The sequence below is a fragment of the Trichechus manatus genome, unplaced genomic scaffold, assembly GCF_000243295.1.
Source record: "Trichechus manatus latirostris isolate Lorelei unplaced genomic scaffold, TriManLat1.0 scaffold00002, whole genome shotgun sequence".
Classification (NCBI taxonomy): Eukaryota; Metazoa; Chordata; class Mammalia; order Sirenia; family Trichechidae; genus Trichechus; species Trichechus manatus.
Genome location: NW_004443938.1, coordinates 35,007,823 through 35,033,339, shown reverse-complemented (window position 1 = coordinate 35,033,339; position 25,517 = coordinate 35,007,823). Strand labels below are relative to the sequence as shown.

The following is a 25,517-nucleotide window of genomic DNA, read 5'->3' as shown; positions in this document are numbered from 1 at the left end:
GGGGAAGTCAGCACAACTGGACTAAACCAAAGCTAAGAAGTTTCCTGAATACAATCAAACACTTTGAGGGACAGTGTAGCAGGGGTAGGGGTCTGGGGACCATGCTTTCAGGGGACATCTAGGTCAACTGGCATAACAAAGCTTATTAAAAAAATGTTCTGCATCCTACTTCAGTGAGTGGCATCTGGGGTCTTAAAAGCTTGCAAGTGGCCATCTAAGATGCATCAATTGGTTCCAACCACCTGGATTAAAGGAGAATGAAGAACACCAGAGACACAAGGAAAGCATTAGCCCAAGAGACAGAAAGGGCCACATAAATCAGAGACTTCATCAGACTGAGACCAGAAGAACTAGATGGTGCCTGGCTACCACCAATGAACGTCCTGACAGGGAACACAACAGAGGGTCCCCGATGGAGCAGTAGAAGGATGGGGTGCAGAACTCAAATTCTAGTAAGAAAACCAGACTTAATGGTCTGACTGAGACGGGAGGAACCCTGGGAAGCATGGCACCCGGATTCTCTATCAGCGCAGAACTAAAACAATTTCTAAGGCCGACTCTTCAGACAGGGATTGGACTGGACTGTGGAACGTAAAGTGATACTCGTGAGGAGTGTGCCTTTTAGTTCAGGTAGATACAAGAGACTAAACAGGCAGCCTCTGTCCGGAGGTGACATGGGAAGGCAGAGAGTGTTAGGAGCTGGTTAAATGGACGTGGGGAATCAGGGTTGGAGAGGAGGAGTGTGCTGTCACAGTATGGGGAGAGCAATTAGGGTCACATAACAATGTATAAATTTTTATATGGGACGAAGTAAAGAATTTCTAATCCTATGTGAATTTGGGAAGAACACAGGAGCTAGAAATTACAGTGAAATTGGGATTTAGGAAGACTGCGAGTCTATATTGCATGGTGGTTCAGAGCATGGAGTCAAATTGTTATGTTGTTGTTAAGTGCCTTGGAGTTGGTTCCAACTCATAGGGATCCCTCTGTTCAACAGAAGAAGCACTGCCTGGTCCTGCACCATCGTCACGATAGTTGCTATGTTTGAGCACATTGTTGCAGCTACTATGTCAGTCCATCTCATTGAGGGTCTTCCTCTTTTTCACTGACCCTCCACTTTACCAATCATGATGTCCTTCTCCAGGGACTGGTCCCTCCTGATAATGTGTTCAAAGTACCGAGATCTCGCCATCCTCACTTCTAAGGAGCATTCTGGCTGTACTTCCTCCGAAACAGTTCCTATGCTTGAGCCCATTGTTGCAGCCACTGTGTTCTGTTGCTGTTCATAAAATTTTCACTAGCCAGTCTTTTCAGAAGTAGACTGCCAGGTCCTTCTTCCTAGTCTGTCTTAGTCTGGACGCTCCACTGAAACCAGTGTGAACCTGTTAGTATTTGAAATACCAGTGGCACATCTTCCAGTATCATAGCACCACACAAGCCACCACGGTATGACAAACACCCAGACACAAGGTGGGGAGTCAAATTACATGAGTTCAAATCTCAGCTCTTGTTAGCTGTGTGACCTTGGGAAACTTATTTAATCTTTCTAAGTTTCAATTTCCTTATCAATAAAATGGGGACAATAATAATGACACTTATTAAAAATATCAATCTAGATTATTCCTTGTGAAGCACATAGCACTGAGCTTGGCTTTTTTTTTTTTTTTAATGATCTTTTTTCTTTTTTTTTTTTAATGGAGCCCTGGTGGTGCAGTGGTTAAGAGTTTGGCTGCTAACCAAAAGGTCAGCAGTTCAAATCCACAGGCAACAGCTTGGAAACCCTATGGGGCAGTTCTGCCCTGTCCTGTAGGGTCACTATGAGTCGGAATCGACTTGATGGCAACACATTGTCATTTTTTTGTTTTTTGTTGTTATGAGAAGGACCTCCTGAAGTTGCCGAGGAATGGTGTTTTCTGGCCAGTCTTGCAATAGCCCTTCCCTTGGGGAGAAGTTAGCAGTGTTTATGTTTTGGTCTATTTTATTAAGCAGTGTGTGGCCACTAATTAGATAACAGTGGGTGGGATAGAAAGATATTAGATAAAGCAAAAAGCAAATGAATAGTAAAAAACGGGACTCTGAAAATGTGTGAAAAGAAATTTTCTACATTTTTAACCCCTTACCTCCTCCTTCCTTCCTCACCTTCTGTTTGTTAAAGGTTTTACTCTGCATAACCTACACCCCCACGTTTGATCTGAACGGGAGTGCCGTGCTGAAGATTGCGGAGGTGAGTCCCAGAGCTTCCACCAATCCTCCACGCTTCTTGTGTTTGTGCTGCCTACCTCAGAATTGCTTTGCCTCCAGCTGGGATAAATATTGGGGTGGAGCTGAGCCCCAGCATGGGAGGAGTCTGATTATTATCATGGAGAATTTCCACAAAGGAACTGATTTGTGGGATGCATGCCATCTTGTCCGTCGCCTTAGTCACATGCCGTGTGTCTTAGAGCTCTGCGTGCTTGGGGTGCTTAACTTGAGACTGTAACCATGGAAGTAGTACCGGTTCCCCTATTCTGCTATACCCAGGAGTACCGCTTTCTCTGTCTATCTTTTCCCAAGATTAATTGAAAAGCATTTGACTTAAAAAAAAAAAATAATGGCTTTTAAGAAATCAAGTAGTAGTTCTGGAGAGATGTTTACTGATTAAATCCCATGCCCATCTCTTAAACCCTGACGAATGCATTTCATAACTATAATTGAAAAACTTTCTTTGTCTTTTCAATCTGCATTGCAGCTTAGAGTAGCATGTGCCTTCTGGTACTCCCAAGAATCAGTCCAATAGAAGACTTGGCTTCTTGAATGTCTGGCATACGCCCATGGCTTTTGGAGACATCATTCCAGAGCTATACTTTAATATGCTTAGAATGGTTTTCCTTCCATTTCTTGAAAAGAATATCTTCCAGATTCATATGTTCTGACAAGAGTACACATTTAGATCACAAAGAGGCAGTGATTTTTTAAATTCTGAAATTATGGAGAGAAAGCCTAACTATCAGCACTCATGGGTGGTATGGATAGTACCATGTGCTTTCAAGAGTGAAAATTAAGAGAAAACTTTTTTTATGAGCATGTAGAAAATTTTTGCCTCTATCAAAAGAGAACGAAGCAGCCAATCAGTTGACCCTTCGCTACAATAAAAATCAGTTTTCAAATGTGTATTGATATAGGCAGAAAGAACCCGTTTCTTTAACATATTTATGTTTTACTTTTATATAAAGAAATATTGAATTTTAAGAGATACCTATGGGTGCTCTTGATATTTGCAAGTTCACTTTTAAAATGACAAATGTATTTTCTGATAATAGCAAGAAACAGGATTGGCAGGTAAGATGCTTGTTAGCATTTTGCCATATCTGAATGAGGAGAAGGGAAATGCTGCATGTCACTGCTAGTGCCACTGCTGACGGGACAGAGGAGGGAAGGCAACCAGGGAGTTGTAGGGCCCTCAGCAGGGTAGGAAGGCTGCCAGGGAGGCCCATCCTGCCCTCGAGAGTAGGCATAGATTGTCTTATCCTCACAGGATCCAGTTTTGAGTGAGAGAATCTGAATAAGTCAGCAGACACACACTGCCGTAGTGACTATAGGTCAAGGTTGTTCTCTCTGGGTATCCAGAAGCCAGAACAAAGACTCAGCAGGACTACTCCGATAGGAAGGAACATCAAAACATAGCAGTCTTTGCCAAAACTAATAAAAGAGAAAAAATATCGCAGCCAAGAGTGACATAAAAATAGAGGCATTCGAGCTTGGTGGTAAAGGGAATGGGTACTAGGGTCCCTGTATGGAATGGTATCCTGGCTCTACCATCACCCAGCTATGTAGCCTTGGATACCCCTGTGGGCCTCATGTTTGCTCTCTGTAAAAGAAATGATAATAGTGCCTTTCTCTTAGTGTGGTTGTGCCTATTAGATCGGAAAATAGAATCCATGTAAAGCTTTATGCAGGTTTAGTCGTGTAGCAAATACATGGTGGATATTAGCTGCTGCTGTTACAGAGCTGCAGATTGATGATGATGGTTGAGCTTCTGCTGAATAATGTTGATCTGACCAAAAGCCTGATAGAATGAGTCGTTCATTAAATCAGGGGCAGCTTCCCAAGAGAACACAGTAACAAGATTACTCCCCCTTCTTGTCCTGCTTGCAGCTTTCTGAGGTTCTTTAGTTGGGAAAGACCACCTCGCAGAATGTCAATGTGAAGGTAGAGAAATGGGTAAAACCACCACAGAAATGTATGTTACTTCCAGTGCCAGCTTTGACTTAAGGTATCATGAAAAAGGAAGTGTTCAAAAAAATAAGATGCCATTACTTGCCCCACAAACTCTGTGTTTTGGTCTTGGCTAGGACTTGAGCATCCAAATGTTGTTTAAAAAAAAAAAAAAAAAAAACCTTCCCAGGTGATTCTACTATACAGGATAAATTGACAATAACTGTTCTGATGGCTTCTGTTCCCCAAACTAAGCTTAGTTGTAAAACCTTAGTTAAAGAGCTGCTGTGTGCTAGTACTACAAAGTGTGGTCCACCAACTTGAAACATCAGCATCACCTGGGAGCTTGTGAGAAATGCAGGAGTCTCAGGCCTCAACCCAGACCTATGAATGAGAATCTGTAATTTAATAAGATCTCCATGTGATTCATGTACATATTAAAGTTTGAGAAGCATTGGCATAGTTGAATATTTGTATAAACTCAGATAATGTTCTGCTGGGTCTATGGATGTCAAACCCAATACGAGCAGCCTTGAAGCCTTACTGCTTCGTCTCTGCCATGGCTGATCTACTTGTCCCCGATCCCAAAATAGGGTGTCTCACACAGCAGCAACATCCTCCCAATGGCAGCCTCCCAGTAAGTCAAAGCTTTTGGTTCTCCTAATTCCCCATGTCTTCTCCTTCATCTTCTCCTACCTAGTCATCTCCACGTTTTCCCCTTCCCATTTGTCAGTTCTTAATAAATGGCAAACGTATTTCTTAAATGCTTTAGCAGTCAAGTTGGCTATAGAGCTTTCCCACAGTTTTCTTCTGAATATGCGTGCTTTCACCAAGAAGGTCCACTATCAGCCTTTAAAATAATGTGGAACCTGCCCTCACTCCAATCCATATTTATATAATCTGGCATAAGATGAGCATGGAGTAGGTCTGTTTGTATGAACAGCATAGCAATAACTTATGTTATAATTATAAACATATAGATCAGTAGTTACAAATATTAGGTTATTAGATTAAAAATGTATAGGTAAGTTAGGAAAGGATAATAGTAGAATCATCATCTGAAATCATTATTGACTTCAGATACGTGAGATGGGAAAAACGGCTCTTACACAGACCCCCATTTGATATTTCCTTAAATTTGCAAAATTGCTTAGAAAAGCTTTTGGTTTTCACCGTGGAAATTGCTTAACAAAAGCTTTTTTCATCATCAAAAAGAATTAGCTTCAAAAAAGAGTTACACTGCCATGAAAAATAATAGTATCCTGTAGACTTACTGAAACACAGTGATTCTGCAGGTTCTCACATGCTTTTCACCTGCTAATTTAGCCTTTGAAAATCTGCATCTCTATTTTTAAAGCAGGACATTTCAGCCTAAAACCACCACTTAGCTCCTGGAAGCTTTCTGGGTTGTATCTGGACTTTTCATAAAAATAGGTTTTTAACTGTAACTTAAAGAAAAAATCCTCATTCTCCCATTGTCACTTTTGAAATGACTAGGGAAACAGTTTATAAAAACACTTTAAAATAAACCATTTAAAACTATGGAAATGCTGGGAAGGCATCCAGCTGTTCTCCCCCTTTTTGCTCTGATATACAGTAACTATTACTCAAGAATAATGTTTACCGTAAAACCTGTTGATCAGGAAATGGTATTTGTACTTAAGTATGACAAATGAGGCTGTTTTCCCAAGGTACTGCTGCAACAATAAAAGGATCATTAAGCTCTCAAAAATGTAAATAAGAGGGCAGCCTTCGTTTGTGTGCCTAACTATAACGTACTTAATTGAACTGTGCGCTAATGAAAGTTTTTCAGGTGAGGGTCTTCCGTGACAAGGAGGAATAAGAAATGTCACTAATAAATAAAAGATGAACTGTTACAAAATATCCAACACATATTCTCTATTCAATTTCATGAACAGTCATTATCAAAATTCCATATAGATACACGATCCTTCTCTTCACTGGTTGAAATGTGGACCCAAGATTTCTTTTAGTATTATGCACAATTTAGCAGAGAAGTTGAGTTACCTTAATATATGAAAAATCTGTGAGAATAAAAACTGCCAAGATCTCGGAGTAAAGGAAGAGGTGGAGCCATAGCCAGAAGAACTGTTAAGTTAGTTTGAAGATGGTTAATGATATCTTTCCGTTGGAAAGATTTGCAGCATGTTCTCATGTGTGCTGGAGGCTCCACTAAGGAATCTCAAAGTGAGAAAACCTAGTTCTTAAATGTGTATTTGTTGGTTTTATCTTATTGACTCATAAAAAACTGCCAGTCTTTGACTCTGAAGCACGTGGTCAGGTTCAAGCAAAGTCTGTCTCAGAGGCCATTTATCTTTTCTTTAAGATTCATGCTTTCAGGAGCCTCCCTTTTTCATTCAATCCATCTATCCATTCATCCATTCCTCCCTCCCTCCATTCATCCATCCATCTATCCCTCTATTCCAAAACACTGGTAATAATAGCTACCAGTTGTTAAGCCCCTAGGACTTGTCATTTAGTAGTGTTTTACATACATTATCTTTTACATACATACATAATCTTTACCAAAACCAAACTAGATGAGGAACCCCAAACACAGTGAGGTTAATTTGCTTGCCCAAGTTTCTACCGCTAGATACTCAAACTTAGACTTTTTATATTTCAAACATGGGCTATTCACCACTGTACTGTATTGTTTCCTGGCTACCTTACGTCATAGAAAATGCTAGTAGAAATTTGTCTGAATATTGGCAACCAAGTGATATTCATAGTCTTATCCACCATGGACCCTTACCAGGGTATTTAGTTAGATAATTGCAATGTGGCATTTTTATATATGAATTAGAACTATTGATGCATTTTGCTCTTTTCTGACCGTATATTCAAGATGTCTTTAGGAATAGGCCACTTTCTTGAGAATCTTTACATATTGACACTCAGTTTATCTTTCAGAGCATCATGGTGTTACCATCCCAGCATCTGGAATTGAGTAACAGTTCCACTTGTTACCTGGGGAGCTTAACAAACATTGAGGCTCAAAACCTGCCACCAAAGGTTCTGATTTATCAGTTCCAGCTATCACTAAAGCTGTTTGTTTTTTTTTCAATTGGGCTGACTTATAACACTTGAAATGGTAGATGATACTTTTTTTTTTTTTATTCTGAGGTGGTAGCATTATTTCTGAGACAGACCTCAAGTAAAATTCTACAGTTATGGAGCAGATAGTCTCCAGATATGATTTAAAAGAGAAGTACACAGATGGCCTGCTCCGTTTATCTCGGGAGCATCTTAGGTGTTACGTTCTCTGTAAGATTGGGAGGAGTAGCCTCACCTCCTGCAAGAAAACTAGGCAAGGAAGTGGGGACCACTTTCTCAAACCAGCTGAGGCCACTAGAGTGAGAAAATTCCATCCTAAAGAGCTTCCCCACTTCTCCTCCTAAAGCCTTTTCTTTTCTTCCACGTGGGCCAGCCTCTTTATTGACTCTACTTTGACTCCTCTGAGATGACTGTCCTTAGGCTACTTACTGCCATATGGGCTTTGAGGAAGTTCGTTCTCCTTTGACAAGAAATTTCCACACCTCCCTTTAACTCTGTCTTGCATGGCTCTTGAAGAACTTATCTGGAGTTAGAAGACACACAGAGAAATGCAGAGATCCTCTCTACTTCATCTTGAGTTGGTTCATAGGGTAGGGTCTGTATCTCAATAGACTCTGTACACCAAATAGAAGGCTGTGCTTGGGAAGGTGCAGGCACTGATGGGCTGAGGTGTCTTCAGCCATTTTAATATTTTAGCTTAAGCCAAGAAGAACATGGAGGAGGAAAGGGGAAGTCAGAACAGAGTTTTCCATGTATGCCTGGGATTTTTAAGAATTTCCTTGGAGTTGAGATCAAAAAGGAAAATCAGCAGATTTCCCTAACCAAGCATGTGATCAGACTTACTTATACACAGATTTCCTAGGAATAATCAAATGACTTTAATTCAGTGTGTGCACGCATGCATCAGTAAGACCCAAGGGATGAAGTGCCTCCTGTTACATACCCACCTGTTCCAGATTTTCACCTATCTTAGGAAGGAGGTGTCTTTCCCCACAGAGGAAACTGCCTGGCTACTGAGTTGTCACCGTGATTCATCGTAGATTTTAGACTTAAAGTGATTACCAAAATTTTTTTGGTTCTAATGTGGTAAAAATGTGTCTTCTGTATATAAAAGATATTTCTACTGCTTTTCTGCAGCTTAATCTCTTATCGTTTCTACCTTTTATCACAGTAAATTATTTTTCATCTTCGTAAACAATTTCCTGTTGTAAACATACTAGCTCTTCTCTTTATGAAACTCATTACTCAGTAATATACAATATTGTATTACAACAGTGCTGCTAACGCCATTCAGATAGGAAAGAAAAGGTAAAATGCACAGTAACACTCTAAAGGGAATAGATACATAGCAAAGCTAGGCAAACCTCTATTGTGGTGGCTTCTTTAAAATGTGTGCTTATTTGGCCAATATATATTGAATATCTGCTGTATTCCACTGTGCTGCTTCGTATTTAATAATTTAGTTATTTAACCTGGCTTTAACCTAGTACTATTATGTATCAGTCTATTTATTCAATGGTGTATGACTTTTATTGCTTACATATGGCTTGCAGGCTTCTGTTTTCTTGCTCTTTTTCCTTCTGCTTTTGGGGTATGTTTTGCTTCATTAACCATTTGTGTTTTTGCTCTCAGTTTTGTTTAGCATGTCATAAAGCTGGATGTCCACAAATGCATGAAATGATCAAAATATTCATTATGAAACTCCTCACTGCCCTGTGTCTTCGTGCATTCCCCGGTGATCAGGGGCCTGTGGCTTCCCCCAAGGTATTTGACTTGGCCCTTTGAGCCTGCACTGAGGTGCAGGACTGAGGCGTTGTATGTGTCAATTCTGCACTACAAAGCAAAGGGCATGGGGTGGTATAACTGATACAGGTGAGACAAAGAGAAGAAATCGATGAGTTCTTTCCCAGAAACTCAGCCTGCCTTTGGACTTGGTATTCTTTTAGCTTCTCTGACTCAAGGTGGTCATTTTATTATTTCCCTGAGATGGAGAAAAAAAACATTCACACAGTGAGAAATCATTACCCTTGACACAGCGGTTAGGTTTATAAACGGAAGCCCTAGTTCTGTGAACCTTACTGGTATATAATAACAGCAAATTCAAGAAACTTTTCTTCAGAAGATGTCCGAGTAGGTAATAAAGCATTTCTTTCTGGGCACCTACAAATACAGATATTTTTGAATACACAGTCATTTTTATATTTGACGGGATACCCTCTTGCCATATTTAGTATTTGTATGCACAGCTTTAGCAGAATGAGCTTTATAGGTTCATACTTTTTTTTTTTTTTAGCGGAATGAACATATTCATCTTTTGCCTTAATAGAACACCCCCTGCAATAAGTCATTTCCAATGTTGTACCAGTAGTGCTATCAACTAATCGCTAAAAAAAAGGTGACATTAAAATTCAAAGAAATTCATTTGGAATTTAGGAAGTTCTTATCTGTTTACAGCACTGCTTGTGTGACATAAAATCCAATTCCTCATATGTACTTTCTTTCATAGTCTAAAGTGACTGATATAATTTGTTAAGGGAGGTGGTACAGTGGGTATGGCTCTCGGTATTCAAGAGAATTGTTGGGGTGTCCACATTTGTACTATTTAGTGTGTAGTTCAGCTCCCAAAATAGCTACTTTCATCTTGAATGTTTTTAAGGCTGAAAATTCTACTTTAAGTTTATAGTTTCAGAGCTTAGAGATCATAAAGATCAACACTTAATAAAGATTTCTTGGAAAAACATAAGATTTAAAGAAAACTGTTAAATTATGAGGTACAGATGGTACTAGTGTGCCTGATTGCACTATGGAGAATTTGATTTCATTGAAGTGGAACACTACACTCATTTAGATGTATTTTCAAGCTTTATAAACCATTTCATCACATGTAAAAATAAAAGCCTTTCAGGCTTCAAACCCTTTTTTTTAAATTGTACTTTAGATGAAAGTTTACAGAACTAGTTTCTCATTGAACAGTTAGTACACATATTGTTTTATGACATTGGTTAACAACCCCATGACATGTCAGTACTCTTCCCTTCTCTACCTTGGGTTCCCTGTAACCAGCTTTCCTGTCCTCTCCTGCCTTCTAGTCCTTGCCCCTGGGCTGGTGTCCAGTTAGTCTCATTTTGCCCTATAAGTCTGTCTGATCTTTGGCTAAAAGGTGAACCTCCAGAGTGTCTTCATTACTGAGCTAAAAGGGTGTCCGGGAGCCATACTCTCAGGGCTTCTCCAATCTCTGTCAGACCAGTAAGTCTGGCCTTTTTTTGAGTTAGAATTTTGTTCTACATTTTTCTGCAGCTCTGTCCAGGACCCTCTGTTGTGATCCCTGTCAGAGTAGTCAGTGGTGGTCGCTGGGCACCATCTAGTTGTACTGGACTGAGTCTGGTGGAGGCCGTGGTAGTGTGGTCCATTAGTCCTTTGGACTAATCTTTCCCTTATGTCTTTAGTTTTCTTCATTCTCCCTTGCTCCTGAAGGAGTGAGACCAGTGGAGTATTTTAGATGGCCGCTCACAGGCTTTTAAGACCTCAGGTGCTACTCGTCAAAGTAGAATGTAGAACATTTTCTTTATAAACTGTGTTATGCCAGTTGAGCTAGATGTTCCCCACAGCCCTCAGCCCAGTAATTTGGTCCGTAAGGGAGTTTAGATTTGTCCATGGAGCTTCCATGACCTTACCCTGAAGAAGTTGTGCTGACTTCCCCAGTATTGTGTACTGTTTTACCCTTCACCACTTATCTATTGAAAACACCTTTTTTAAAAGTATATACAAATTGCATCTTTGAAACAATATAATTTATGATAGTTTGAGAAAATGAATTTAAAGTTGACATGCCCTTAATAGTATAATGAAAAGTAAATACTTTGGAACTTGCTCTTCTTTTTTTAACAATCCCAATGAATTAATCTAGACCACCTCTAAATACACTTTTAAGTTTTTAATGCTCATTTAGAATATTAGTCATTCAATAGAAGATAGATTAAGCTTTAAAAAAATTACTTATGTTTTACCTAGTTATCTTTACAAAAAGGTTATTATAGTGAGGCCTGGCAGAAAACTTCTCTGGCTTTAGTAGTAGTAACAACAGAGGTTAACATTTAGTCTCTCTCTCAACTCGGTTGTCAATCATCAGATTAAATTTACTATTTAAGTGAGAACCCTGTATTTTCATTGTAGATAATCTTGGAGCTATTCTAGAAAAATAGGTACATTAAATCCCTTTTCATTTTTTGTGTGTCTAAATATGCTGTGCAAAATTGAAAGAATAAAACTTTATGGAGAAAGTGGGCAAATTTAAGCCATACATTAATTGCCATGCCCGTCCTTATAGATTCCAGAAGAACTAGAGGCAGTAAAATCTGAAAAGTCATGACATTTTACATCATCATCATCAAATGAGGAATTTTTTTGAAATGTGGGTTTCTCCATGCAGCAGCCATCAGGGAGTCTTCTTAGGGTCAACTAGACATTCAGATTCATAAGACTCAAGTAGGCCACTTCGCATCATACTCACTTAGCCAATATAGGACAAGAAGCACAGCGTGCTAGCAGGGCAACGTCAGGCATTTCTCTTTCACAGGAATCCCCACAGCAGTCCAGAGGCTGCTCTCTGACTCCCAAATGACAGCTTTGGTACAAGGAGATGAGAACTACGTCAGTGTGTCTAGAGTTACCTTGGCTTAGGAGCCTGTGTCCCAAATAGGAACCAATATTGTACTCCGTGAACAGAGCTTGCAGAATTTCCTCAGAGGACATGATCAATTACACAAGTCACTGCACCCAGGAAAACCCAAACCTGTGACTTCCCACTAAGTTTTTATAGTTCATTTACAGTTTTCCCAATTCTGATGCAGCTTAGTAATCAGGAGTCATTTTTACCGTAAGCTATGCTGCCTGGTAATGCAGCTGACATGCCACCTTTATCAAGTTTCCAGGAAAATACAGCTAGAGAGTTAACCCAAGGTCAAACTCATTTATGGCACAGGAGAGAGGTTTTCATTAACCCTTTGCCCACACTTCACAGCCCCCTCCCCCCCAAAAACAAGTAGCTGTCAAGTCAGTTCCCAGCACATGGTGACCCCATGTATGTCAGAGTAGAACTGTGCTCCATAGGGTTTTCAGTGGCTGATTTTTTTGGAAGTAGATCATCGGGCCTTTCTTCCAAGGTGCTTCTGGGTAGACTTGAACTGCCAACTTTTCAATTACTTTCAGTTAGCAACCGAGTGCATTAACCGTTTATGGCACCCAGGGACTCACTTCATACCCAGGAGTTAATAAATTCTTTTCCTCTTTTCCTCTGGAGCTTTTTCTCATTAATTTCTAGCCATCTAAGTTTGTCCTAGCTAGAATTATTTGGTCTATCTAAAAATCACTAATTTGCATTCTCCTATGATGATCAAGTGATTAAGACCTACAGCGGCTAACCAAAAGGCCGGCAGTTTGAATCCACCAGGCATCCTTGGAGACCCTATGGGGCAGTTCTACTCTGTCCTATAGGGTCACTATGAGTGGGAATCGACTCGACGGCAGCAGGTTAGGTTTGGTTTTATGATGATCAAAAGGGTACTCTTTAGGGAAATGTATTGATTTTACTATATGCTAAAAATAAATTCCCAGGGCTTTTAAAATATTTTTGTTGTTGTGTAATTAGGTGCCGTCGAGCTGGTTTCCAATTCACAGTGCCCTCATGTGGCAGAGTAGAACTGCTCTATAGGGTTTCCTAGGCTGTGATCTTTATGGGACCAGATTGCCAGGTCTTTCTCCCGCAGAGCCGCTGGGTAGGCTCTAACTGCCAACCTTTTGGTTAGCAGTGAGCATTTAACCGTTGTACCACCAGGGCATACAATAAAAAAAATATTTTAGGACTCTTCAATCACTAGTCCAAAATCAGGCTGACTTTCTATTTAAGAGGGGTTTGATGTCCTCTCTGGCTAGTGCAAAGGAATGTTGGTTAACGAACTGATGTCTACAGAGCACGTGTGGTGTTATCTTATTTCTTACAGGTGTGCATTGAGACATACATGTGTAGCTGTCACCAGCGCAGTATAAACACTGCTGTGAGGGCAACTCTCAGTCAAATGCTGAGTGACCTGACTTTACAGTTACGGCAGAGGCAGGAGAATACGGTGAGCCCTGCGATATCGGCCCATTCATCAGCTTCTTGATGGTGTCTGTGTGCATAACTGCGCGCTGTGTGTCCCATGCCCCAGGCCCCTCCTGCCAGTGCTGCTTCCTGCCAGAAACAGTAACCAGACTTTTAGAGCTTGCTTGTTTTAGAAGAACTCTCATTTCTATAAATTAAGCTCTTTAAATAGATTTTTACCTGGTTCAGCCCAAAACTTTGAGAGTTGTTTCTAGGGTTTTTTTTTTTAAAGTTTCTGCAATTTTTATTTTAGCCATTGTTTTTAAATTCACTTTTCTCTTTTAATAATTTTTTTAACTGTGGAAACTTTTGTATACATGTATAATTTTATATAAAAATACTTTTGTATAAAAAATTAAAAATTATTAACTGAAATATTAACAAATACCAGAAGTAAATTCAATCTTAATAAAAATTAATAGCAGTTAAATGCATGCTCTGTGGTTTGCTATATGTGTTTCTCTTTGTTAACTGAAGGATGTGGCAGGAGGTCTCTTTCCCCTACCAGTGCCGTCACAATAAAACTAAATTTGTCTTCACTCTGTCATCAAAGCCCACTAGAGCTTTTTGCTGTAAACTTGAACAGATTGTCTAAAATGAATGTTCCTGGGAAAAATGTAAATGTAATTGGCTTCTTGTATATATTATCATCTGGGAATGTTAATGAGAGGACGATTCCTCTTTAAAACCAGTGTGTTTTAACCTGCCTCTGTAATAATTCAGATTAAGATTCTTTTCAAATCTGCAAGGAATGTTCTGGTCATTAATGATGGTGGTTATTTTTTTTAAAATAGGAAGTTTTAGTTGCAGTCTGAAACATCTCAGAAATTAGTTTTATTTTTTCAGAAATTAAGTTTTCATATTTAACTTCACCTTTGTCTAGTTTTTAGAGAATCATGGAATTGAGGTGGAACCTTAGATATCAGCTAGTCAAATTCTTTTAGTCTTCATTTTACCAGTGAGAAAGCTGAAGCCTAATCACCTATGTGGAGCCCTTGTGACACAGTGGTTAAGAGTTTGGCTGCTAACCAAAAAGTCGGCAGTCCAGATCCACCAGCCGCTCCTTAGAAGCCCTATGGGGCAGTTCTCTGCTATCCTGTGGGGTCGCTATGAGTTGGAATTGACTTGATGGCAATGGGTTTTGGTGTGTGTTTGTTTTTTTAAATTTCTCTTCTATCAGAGTGGTAACAGGTATAGCTGCAAGGCCTGGATGATACTGTAGTGGTTATCTGCCTCTGTCCTTGATATTGTGTAGCTCATCAGCCCTCTGTTCCTGCTTATCACTGGCCATCTGGACTCAGCCCCAGCCCAAGGCAAGATCTCAATTAGATGGAAAATTACTGTTTCCTGCAATTTCTTTTGTATTACTAATGCAGTCCCTGGAGAAAGGATTCTGTGTCCCAGAAAAACACATATGCTAACAGTTAAAGCATTTATGATGTCTATGAAGTAGAGACATAAGTTTTACCGCCTAAGAATGGCTATTTATAAAAAACCATTAAAGGGGGATAGTCTATAGAAAGGTGAGGTTCACTCTAATGAGGCCGTGTGTTCCCCTGTGGGACACTTTGCACTTCCTGGCGAAGACATGGATATTGCGTAGCGTCACTGGAAAGACATCACAGGCTGCCTTACTATCAGGAAGACTTAAATGCAATGGAAAGAAAATAAATATCTAGAATGCCAAAAGCATTAGCATGAAATGTATCTTCAACCTACTATCCATCCGCACTCCCTCCCCCATCCCCAATGCAATGAAGTAGGGAGTCAGAAAAACCTCCTTCACACTCTCAATTCTATAACTCATTGCCCTCAAGTCAGTTCAGACTCGTAGTGACCTTATAGGACAGAGTAGAACTGCTCCGTAGGGTTTCCATGTCTATAATCCTTATGGAAGCAGATTGCCACATCTTCCTCCCACAGAGCAGCTGGTGGGTTTGAATTGCTGACTTTTTGGTTAGCAGCTGAGCTCTTATCCTCTGCACCACCAGAGCTCCTTCTCAACTCTATAGTCCCTGAATTATCCCTGCATGGGAAGTAGGTGTTACTGTTTTTCAGGATCTTCCCAACCCTCATCTCCCTTCTCTTCAAGGTTCTCTGTCTACCCTGATAGTTTAGGGTATACCTAGTGACAGCCAAGAATGACTGGTCTGGTCAGAAGTCATTATGCTCCCAAATAGCAAGAAGATGCTTCTTATCAATGGTCATCTTTGGACCTGTGATTTGAAATCCAGGAACCTGATCCTTCTTATGACTAAGAGTCCTTTTTTGTTAGATGCCAATCACAGTGTAATCTCTGGCCTTGGGACAAATTGTTCATTATCCAGAGGTAATTTTTTCTGTTTAGGCAGCTATTTCCCCAAGACACTGGCCCAGCACCTTGGAATCATAAAGTGAACCACAGGGTTTACATGAATTTTGTGGGCTTTTTGAAGGAATTCTTTTTGGAACTGCCTACTCAGTTTCAGACATCATAATCTTTCTCATAAATACCATGAGTAATCAAAAGGTAAGGCACCCCGGTGGCACAGTGGTCAAGCACTCAGCTGCTAACCAATAGGTTGGTGGTTCAAACCCACTGGCTGCTCCACAGGAGAAACATGTGGCAGTCTGCTTCTGTAAAGCTTACAGCCTTGGAAACCCTATGTGGCAGTTCTACTCAGTATAGGGTAGCTATGAGTAGGAATCGACTCAACGGCAACAGGTTTGGTTTGGTTTAATGAAAAGCTACCAAGAGCTGCAGGATGTGCTTAGGGTTAACTGAATCCATTGTACTCAGGATGCCATTTTGTTTCCTAGAATGTTCCGTTGTCTAAGAGTCAGGATTGGTCTTTCCTGAGTCTCCTAATTGTCCTGTGTGTGTCTCTCTTACTAGATAATTGAAAACCCAGATGTCCCACAGGAATTCAGGAGTCAAGGTATTGGATTTGATTTTTACTAGTACAGTTTATATACTAAGTATAAGAATGCCTCCTTGGGGGCTTGGTGCTGGGCAGGTACAGATGACTAGGAGCTCTCAAGTTAGTTTACCATTCTCCTTGGTGCTTCTGCTTATCTTTGCCTTGAGTGGTGTATTTAATCAGCTGTTGTCATCCTTCTTTTCCCACACTCATTTAATGCCAACCTCACCTATTCCTGTTCCAACTATATGAGGAAAATTAACTCTTCAGATACCTTCCTGTTTTCTGTTTTGTTATGTTTTATTACTTCATTCTCTGTAAAGTCAGGTTTATCATTTGCTAAAATGAGAACTAGATAGAGGATTGTAGAAATTTAATTGGCATACAGTGAAATTGCACCAGGAGTATGCTTGTGAAATGTCAATTTTTTGACATGAAAAATGAGCCACCTGGCTCACAGGGGTTCTTGCAGAAGAACAGACAGCCCAGCTTGAGTGACGGATGAAATCAAGGTAAGGAATTGTCAGTCAGACCCACAGGAAAAGAAAGAGTGGGGGTCACCAAATAATTGACAAGCAACTTAATTTAAAAATAATATTTGGTAGTGTTGGTTTCTGAAAGAGAGGTGAAAATTTCAATCATCTGGTTAAAAATTGAAATACATGTTTTATTTCAGACTTTATTCAGTAATTTTTAAAAATATTGAAAAATGTGTCTTCAATATTTTAGCTAGTTAATCGAGGGAAAAGGGTATTGGGTGGGGAAGACATGAAAAAAGGAGGGAATGAAAAGGAGAGAAAGAGTTAAACAGCCACAGTTAGTAGAAAAAGAGTAGAGAAATGATAAAGGGAAATGCTTTGTCATTTCTAAAGCATTATTTGAGTGTATTGTCTTAGTCACATCTTGCTGTATTTTGGGGCAGTGGGCCAGAAAGCTTTACAGCATCTTTTTACTTTTTGAAGCTCTCAGTTATGTATTCCAAGATTTTCCACTTGTCCTTTCCTCTGTTTTGGCTACTGCAGTTCCCATAAAATCTTCACTTCAGGGTAGGATGATTGTATAAATTAAAAAGGGTTCAAAGTCCTCTTGGTCAAGGATACATCTTTAAAATATATATTAATAAAAATCAATAGGGGACACATTTGAAATTGATCTAAACCTGAGTTTGAAGATTATTTATAGATTTTACTTATTTTAAACTGTGTTATTATATTATACTTATCATTTCTCAGTTGATTTTCCTGCATTTAAGATCTTAAATTCTGAGGACCAGTCATTGATTCTCTTTCCCCTATACCCTCCTCCAACTTTACTTTTATTTTCTCTTATACTCTTGCCATTTTTTCTTTATCTTCCTTGACCTCTGGACATCCATTTATATACTCATTCATCAGATACTTAGCCATAGTCGTCCCTAACATTTGTATAGATCCTTCTAGGTTTTTATTTTTATGTTTTTAATGCTTTTACATGTTATTTCACTTGGCCCAACAATTATGTGAAATTGTAATTATTATTCCATTTTGCCAGAAAGAAAACTGAAGCTTAACCAAGCTCCTATAATCAGTAAGTTGTGGACCAGCCCTTGAACAGACCCCAAATACCATCCTTTTTCCAGTATACATCAGTGCTTCTGTGGGAGCTTCGGTGCTAGTCTCTGGACACTAGGACGCACAGGGAGGGGAAATTATTTTTATGACGTTAGCTGTGGCTCCGTTAACAGCAAAGACCATGTGCCCTCTGGATTCTGGCAAATATTTAAATTAGGTTAGGATGGCGACTCGGTGGTTTTTGCCCCTTTTCTCTTGTTACCTAGTTCTAAAAGCCCATCATTCTTTCATGCTGCCATATTTTATCCCTCTAGAATGCAACTCAGATCTTCTGAGAAGACCCAGAAATTCGAGAGGTCAGAATAAGGGATACGTGTTTAATCTATGGGCCTAAATATTGCAGAAAATCATTGTCAGTTGAGTTTTTTGTTTGTTTAATTAGCCAAATCTCATTTAGTTAAGTATGAACAAATTTTATTTATAATAAGAAACAATCTATTCTATTTTTCTGGACTATCTTTTGAGTGTTTTGCTTTATAAGAAAGAATTATATTCAGTTCCTGTCTTTTCTGTGATAGTCTTAATAGTTTTGGTGGCCCAAGGAAGGCTCACCATCTGAAAATCATCGTTTCAGTCCTGGAAACATCGAAAGTGGAAGATGGGAACGACTATTGAGGTAGCTTCTAGTGCTTCTTGTCACTGCCTAACACCTAGAATTTCCTCTATTTTGAAGGGTCAACGGTAGAGTCCCTCTGTGATGACGTTGTGTCTGTACTCACTGTCCTGTGTGAGAAGCTACAAGCCGCCATAAAGTAAGTGCTTCAGACACTATTGCTCTTATTCACCAATGGTCTATTTCTGAAAGAACTTTTGTCTACGGCATCATTTAAAATTGTCTTCCTATACAGTTTGCAGATTATAGGGACAGTACCTTATTGGTATTCACCTGTCATTCATGAGAAATATATTCAGAGACTTCTGGCAAGCCTAAATTACCAAATACCACTACTGAAGTATGTAATTTTCTGATGCTTAAAATGAATAAATGATACTTTGCCCAGGAGGGTTAATCCCTCCACATGGAGCTGAGGGGAAAGAATGTTGGGCTAAGAACCAGTTGATAGGAGGGCTAGTCCTGACCCAGCCATGTCCCAGCTGTCTGACCTTAAATGTGTCTTCTCCTCTGTCAGATGAGGGGGTTGGACTATGTGGTCTTTCTCTACTTCTCTCTCAGCCTACGTGCTCACATACTTGTCATAAAAATAAAAATAAAAAGTTACCATAATGTTTATATACTTTTTTTTTTTTGCATGCCAGTTTACTCAATAATATTAGTTCATGTAAGGTGATGTCTGCTGTTCCAACTCTCCAGGCAGCAAGTTAATAAGATAATTTACACATCTATAGTAACACCAAACCATACAAAGGCCAGACTTTTCCAAGATGGAATGAAAAGTCTCTACTTCATTAATTATAAATGTATACTTAACTGCAAAATTCTATAGCACAGTAAGATTCTGAAGTGCCCCTTGAGTTGTGAAAGACACAGTAAGCTATTACTTACTGATACCTAAAGCATTTGATAATTCAGAACATTCTTATTCATGGAGTTTTATACATAGTAATGAGCCGGGAGAAATAGCCGAGTCTCAGACATGAACGAGGTCTCTCACGTTGCTGAAAACATCACAGAAGCTTGTTTTTTTGTTGTTGTTTGTTTTTCAGAAACTCAGGATTATTTTTAAGCTAAGTTTAGAATTACTCTTAAAAGTTGTTGCTAAATGGTTTTGACGGCAGTTTATAGTGTTCTTTTAGGTCACCTACATGTTTTGACCAAATTAAGCTCTCTTTACATTAGGAACTTAAAAAATGACAAGGCCTGTGTAATACGTGGGTAGTGTAAACCAGAAAGAAACAGCACTTAACCTCATCCCCAGCCCCACCCTCAGATTTCTGCCAGCCCTGGTTCCTGAGCATGCTCCAGGACTGGGCATTTTTTTTTTCCCTCAGGAGGGATGTGTTTAACAGCATATGGGATGTAAGTGGCTCCTCCCGTACCCTGCTTAGAGTCCTTGGGTAGTACAAACGGTTAAGCACTTGACTCTTAACCAAAAGTTTGGCAGTTCAAACCCTACACAAGGCACCTTATAAGAAAGGCCTGGTGATCTGCTTCCAAAAGGTCACAGTCTTAAAAACCCTATGGAGTGCAGTTCTTCTCTGCACTTATGGGGTCACTGTGAGACACAATCAACTGGACAGCAATTGGTTTGGTTTTTTTATTTTGCTACCTTCCCCATCCTTCCTGACCGTGGAATGTTGGAGCATTTGGGCTGGGACTCACATATCATCCAAACCTGAGGGCTCCAGTGCCTCCAGTGACCTCCATCTGTTGCGTGCTTGTGCGACCTGGTTTTCCTGGGACAGTCCAGGTTATGCCAGCTGGTAATGATCATAATCACCCTCTTTCACTCTCAAAATTGTCCTGTTTTGGGTAAATTATGTAGTCACCCTACCCATCTGTGACCAGGATTTAGATCTCTTCAAGTGCTAACTCCGCACCTCTGCCCAGTTTCACAGCCCGCTTTTACATCAGGGCTGGGATGTATTGCTCATCGACTTCTCTTCTAAGACCCAATCAAGAGTGGTGTTTAATTTCTGTTGGCTCAACTGCATTATCTTTGTTGAATTACCTGGGTTAAAACCCCAGTTCTGCCACTTACTAGCTCTTGACTTTGGGCAAAGCTCTCAACTACCTTAAGCTTGTATTTCCTTATCTGTAAATAAGGATCTATAGTATGGCTTTTGCAAGGATCAAATGAGAAGATTCATTTAATGAACTGTTGCTGCCCACCAGCCAGAGATCACAGGAACACTCGAGGTTAACAGAATTAGGTTATTATCTTCCTGCAGCAACGGAGCCTGTACATGTGGGGAGCCATGGGATATTAAGTAAAAGGGCGTTAGGAGAAATTGTTAGAGGATTGGGGCTTGAGTTGCATGATTTGGGGTTGCATTAAAGGAAACGAGGGTTCTATTCAAGGAGTGGATATTGTCATATAAAGTGGGGGCAAGTCTAACATTGGACATCTTGATTTTCATCTCTCAGGTAGATGAATAGATGGGAGGTAGCGTTGACATTAGGAGCCCTGGTGGCACAGTAGTTAAGCACTCAGCTGCTAACCAAAAGGTTAGAAGTTCAAACCCACTAGCCACTCCACAGGAGAAAGATATGGCAGTCTGCTTACATAAAGATTTACAGCCTTGGAAACACTATGGGGCAGTTCTAATCTATCCTATAGGGACACTGTCAGTTGGAATCAACTCTAAAGCAACAAGTCTGGTTTGGTATTGTCATTAAGAGCTCTGGTCACACAGCGGTTAAGTGCTCAACTGCTAACAGTGGTTTGGCAGGAGAAAGACCTGGAGATCTGCTCCTGTGAAGATTACAGCCAAGAAGACCCTATGGGTTGTTTCTGCTCTGTCACATGGGGTCGCTATGAGTCAAAATAAACTTGAGGGCACCGAACAGCAACAAACAGTGTTGTCATTGGCATAGAAGCAGGAGTCACTCACAAGGGGAGGGGAATGTTTGGTCATTTTTGTGGTTGTCAAAAATCATTTTATTTTTTAATTTCTGCTCAGGCATGATTGTGGATTGGCTTTTGTCTTGTTCCCTCATAGTCATGGAGAGTCCTCATCTGTTGTTATTATTCTGTGAAATTGTTTATGTTTACTAGGGAACACCAGCCTCGCTGGGAGTAACTGGCATCTGATGCCCCTCCTCCACCCTCAGGTCTCAGCATTGTCACAGAATAAAACAAAGACACGTGAACCAAAAACCGAACCCATTGCTGTCAAGTCAATTCCAACTCATAGTGACCCTATAGGACAGAGTAGAACTGGCCCACAGAGTTTCCAGGAAGTGGCTGGTGGATTTGAACTGTCAACCTTTTGGTTAGCAGCCATAGCTCTTAACCACTGCGTCACCAGCGCACCAGAACTTTAAAAAATATAGACTATGTTCATTATTTAAAAACAAATAAGCTAAAAAAAATTTTCTGAGTAGTTTGCTAAGGGAAAAAATCTGGAGTTCTTAAGTGCTAGGAAAGTGGGGGGCTCATGGTAGCTATGCTAATTAATAATTAAAAACTAGCCATCTTGATAATTCAGAATGAATTCATAGGTCTGTAAACAACAGCTTTAAAAAGTACTATTGGTCATTGGTCAGGAAAGAGTCTTAAACTAAGTCCAGTAAGGGCCTGGCATTCCAGGATTAAAGTTCATGGTCCTTTAAAACCTGATGGATCTAATAAATCAGCTACAGGGACCACGTGACCTGGATTACCTGAGACGGTCCCAGGTTATGCCTGCTGTGTAATTATTATGTTGCTGTTGTTAGGTCCGTCAGGTTGATTTTCAACTCATACTGACCCTGTGTGAGTCACATGTGAGTAGAACTGTCCCATAGGGTTTTCTAGGCTGTAATCTTTATGGGAACAGATTGCCAAGTCTTTCTCCTGCAGACTTGTTGGGTGGGTTCAAACCAGGGCTTCAAACTGGTTTGTTCTGGTTCTAACCGCTGCTGAGATTTGGCATTTCTAACAAGTTCCCAGGTGATGCTAATGCTGCTGGCTAGGGACCCATTCTGAGAACCACTAGTAGAACAGTGTTTCTCAAAATTTATTATATGTAAGTGTAAGAATCACCTGGGGATTTTGTTAAACTGTAGATTCTGATTCAGTACATAGGGTGTGGAAATGCAAATTCTCAGCAGGGGTTCAAACTGGAACTGAACCGGTCTGAAGCCCTGATTCAAACCGCCAACTCTTTCGGTTAGCAGTTAAGCACTTAACCATTGCACCACCAGGGCTCCTCGTAATTGTTTAGGCATTCAGTTTTGATATCTTCTAGAAGTACTGCTATAAGTGGAAGTTTGATTTTTTTTTTACAGCACATTGTCTAATACATAGTGAATACTTGATATATATTAGCTCTGGAATGGTTTGTTTGCTTTCAGAATTGTTGGTGCTAATTCTTGTTTATGATGCAGTTAGGAATACTAAGCTTCTTACATCAGAAACTTGACTTCAGACTGTTAGGAAAATACATTGCACAAGCATACATTGCAAATGTACATGCACACACACGCATTAAAAACCAAAGCTCGTAGATTTCTATCAGTCACTAAAAAAATGAAAACATTTCTGAACCATATTGCTTGAGAATAGGCTCTAAATGGGGAAAATAGTTCATGTGACACATGTTTTTCTAGGGTTTCTCATGGGACATTAGATCAAAGATAGCTTTAGGCATATTGTTATAGAGCTTAATATTTTTTATAGGATTCTCATACTCTTGTCTGGTTTTTCAATGTATTTCTTCTGGTCATAATTTTACCTCTGAAGTCTTAGCTTTGTTTGATTGTGATCTTTCTCTTCGTGATTCCATTACCCTAAGATGGGAGTCCTGTTGGCAGAGAACCCGGGCATACAGCATGCTTACTTTTATGCCCACCTGATCAGAGGGTGAGGATCCCTGGTGGCACAGTGGTTAAGTGCTCAGCTGCTAACTGAAAGGTCCGTGGTTCTAACCCACCAGCCTCTCCATAGGGGAAAGATGTGGCAGACTGCTTTCTGTAAAGATTTACAGCCTTGGAAACCGTGTGGGGCAGTTCTGTTCTGTCCTGTTGGGTCACTACGGGTTGGAAGGACTCCATGGCAATGGATTTGGTTTTGGTTTTAGTTTTGGTGAGAGGGTACCATGCCCTTGGCAGCTCTCACTCTGATGGTTTGAAGAATGCAGCGCTTTCCATAGTTCCGCTGTACATTCTTCTTGAGTTCTCTTTCTTCCCTTAAATTTTTGTAACCTGTACAATTTTTTCTGATTTTACTACCTTCACCCCTCTTATTTCTAGTAGCCAAACTTGATGCTTCTCTTACTTCTAAATAGATTCTTTCTGAAATCTCACCATGGTCAGTACTTTCCCAAACAACCATTTCCAAAATCAGTCCCCAGATACTTCATAGGGCTTTTAGCTCTGTAGGGGTGTGTATTCACATGTTCAGTCTCTCAGGCAGATTCAGAAAATGCATTCAGGTATGTAGAATGATTCACTCACATGCCTTGGAGATGTGGTATTAATAGAGTTCTATATTAGGCAAGTTGAGTTATAAGATGCTGTTTAAATCCAAGAATTTTTGCAAGGGTAATTGGGCTTAAAAAGATAATTTATTCATTCTCTGCCTGTCTGTCTCCCACCGCCCTTTCTCCCCTTCCCCCTCTTCCCTCTCCAAGTACAGAATATTGGAAAGGAATCTATGTCAAAGCAGTCTTGGAGTCATTGAGGCAAGGCTGTGTTTATATCGTTTATTCTAATTTTATTCACATGATTTTAACTCTCTCTTTTTATCCTAACTAAATTTGAATCTGTTGTAAGGGAGGCAAAGTCAACATTGTTTATTTAAAAAAAAAAAAAAAAAACTCTAAGAGCTCTGTTGTTGGGTGCCGTCAAGTTGGTTCCAACTCATAGTGACTCTATGTGACAGAGTAGAACTGCCCGGTAGGGTTTCCTAGACTGTAATCTTTATGGAAGGAGCCCTTATGGGGTTAAGTGCTCCGCTTCTAACTGAAAGGTCAGCAGTTTGAACCCACCAGCTGCTACATGAGAGAAAAGACCTGGCAATCTGTTCCCATAATGATTACAGCCTAGGAAACCCTATGGGGCAGATCTACCCTGTCATATAGGCTCACTCTGAGTAGGAATTGACTCAACAGCACTCAACAACAACAGCAATCTTTATGGGAACAGATTGCCAGCTCTTTTCTCCCACCGAGCCACCAGTGGGTTAGAGCCACCGACCTCTCAGTTAGCAGCCAAGTGCTTAACCGCTGCTCCACCAGGGCTCCTTTACTAAGAACTCTAGAGATCCAGAACATGCTGCCAGATTGCCCTCCCAGTAACCTTGCAAGGATTGGTGACTGCTTAGCCTTCACGGCCCATTGGTCTACCCATGAGAGTTTTCCTCCATGGATCATATACCTAAAAGAAATTCAGAGATGAGCCAAGAATGAGACTGGCAGATGCTCACCCTGCCAACCATGAAATGCTCAAACAAAAGACCAGGAGAAGTGACTTACAACCCTCCTAAGTAGGCAGATTTTTCCCTAGTGCATTTTGAAAGAATTGACTGGTTTCTAGACTCCTTCCTGCCCTGTACATTCCGTATGTGTGTCTGTCTACAGTCAGACAAATATCAAACACTGACATGGTGTACACGTGTGTATGTGTATCTAGTGAGGGATATGAGTGGAAGGTGCTTCTATTTTTAACAGCTCTTTTCATGACCTGACTCAGGCAAGGCCCTAAGCACCCGTTTTCCAGTCTGCTGCAGCCCTCAGAAAAGCTGCCATGCTCAGTCTCCAGGGAGACTCTCAGGCCAGTTTCCTTGGCAATGTGTTTCCTTGTCAGCGAGTCAGATGACTTGAAGTTGTACTCTTTGCAGATCCTCATAGGAACCTTGCCTACTCATAGCTTTTTGATGGTTTAAGAAATTGAGAATTGTCATTGTCTATAATTATTTTCCTTGTGTCATTCTAGACTGACAGATTGAGAGAGAAGAAATGTTTTAATTTGGGCATTTAATAGTTATGTTTCTT

The 25,517-nt window shown here is 40.1% G+C and overlaps 1 protein-coding gene across 1 annotated transcript in view; it reads left to right on the top strand.

Moving 5' to 3' along the window:
- The window catches only part of ARFGEF3 (ARFGEF family member 3), a 181,449-nt gene that overhangs the window by 86,811 nt on the left and 69,121 nt on the right, over positions 1–25,517 (top strand). Inside the window, exons 5-8 of the mRNA XM_004368882.2 lie at positions 2,156–2,224; positions 13,272–13,394; positions 16,287–16,329; positions 18,595–18,673. Coding sequence (XP_004368939.1) covers positions 2,156–2,224; positions 13,272–13,394; positions 16,287–16,329; positions 18,595–18,673 — 314 coding nt within the window. The remainder of the gene's footprint in view (positions 1–2,155; positions 2,225–13,271; positions 13,395–16,286; positions 16,330–18,594; positions 18,674–25,517) is intronic.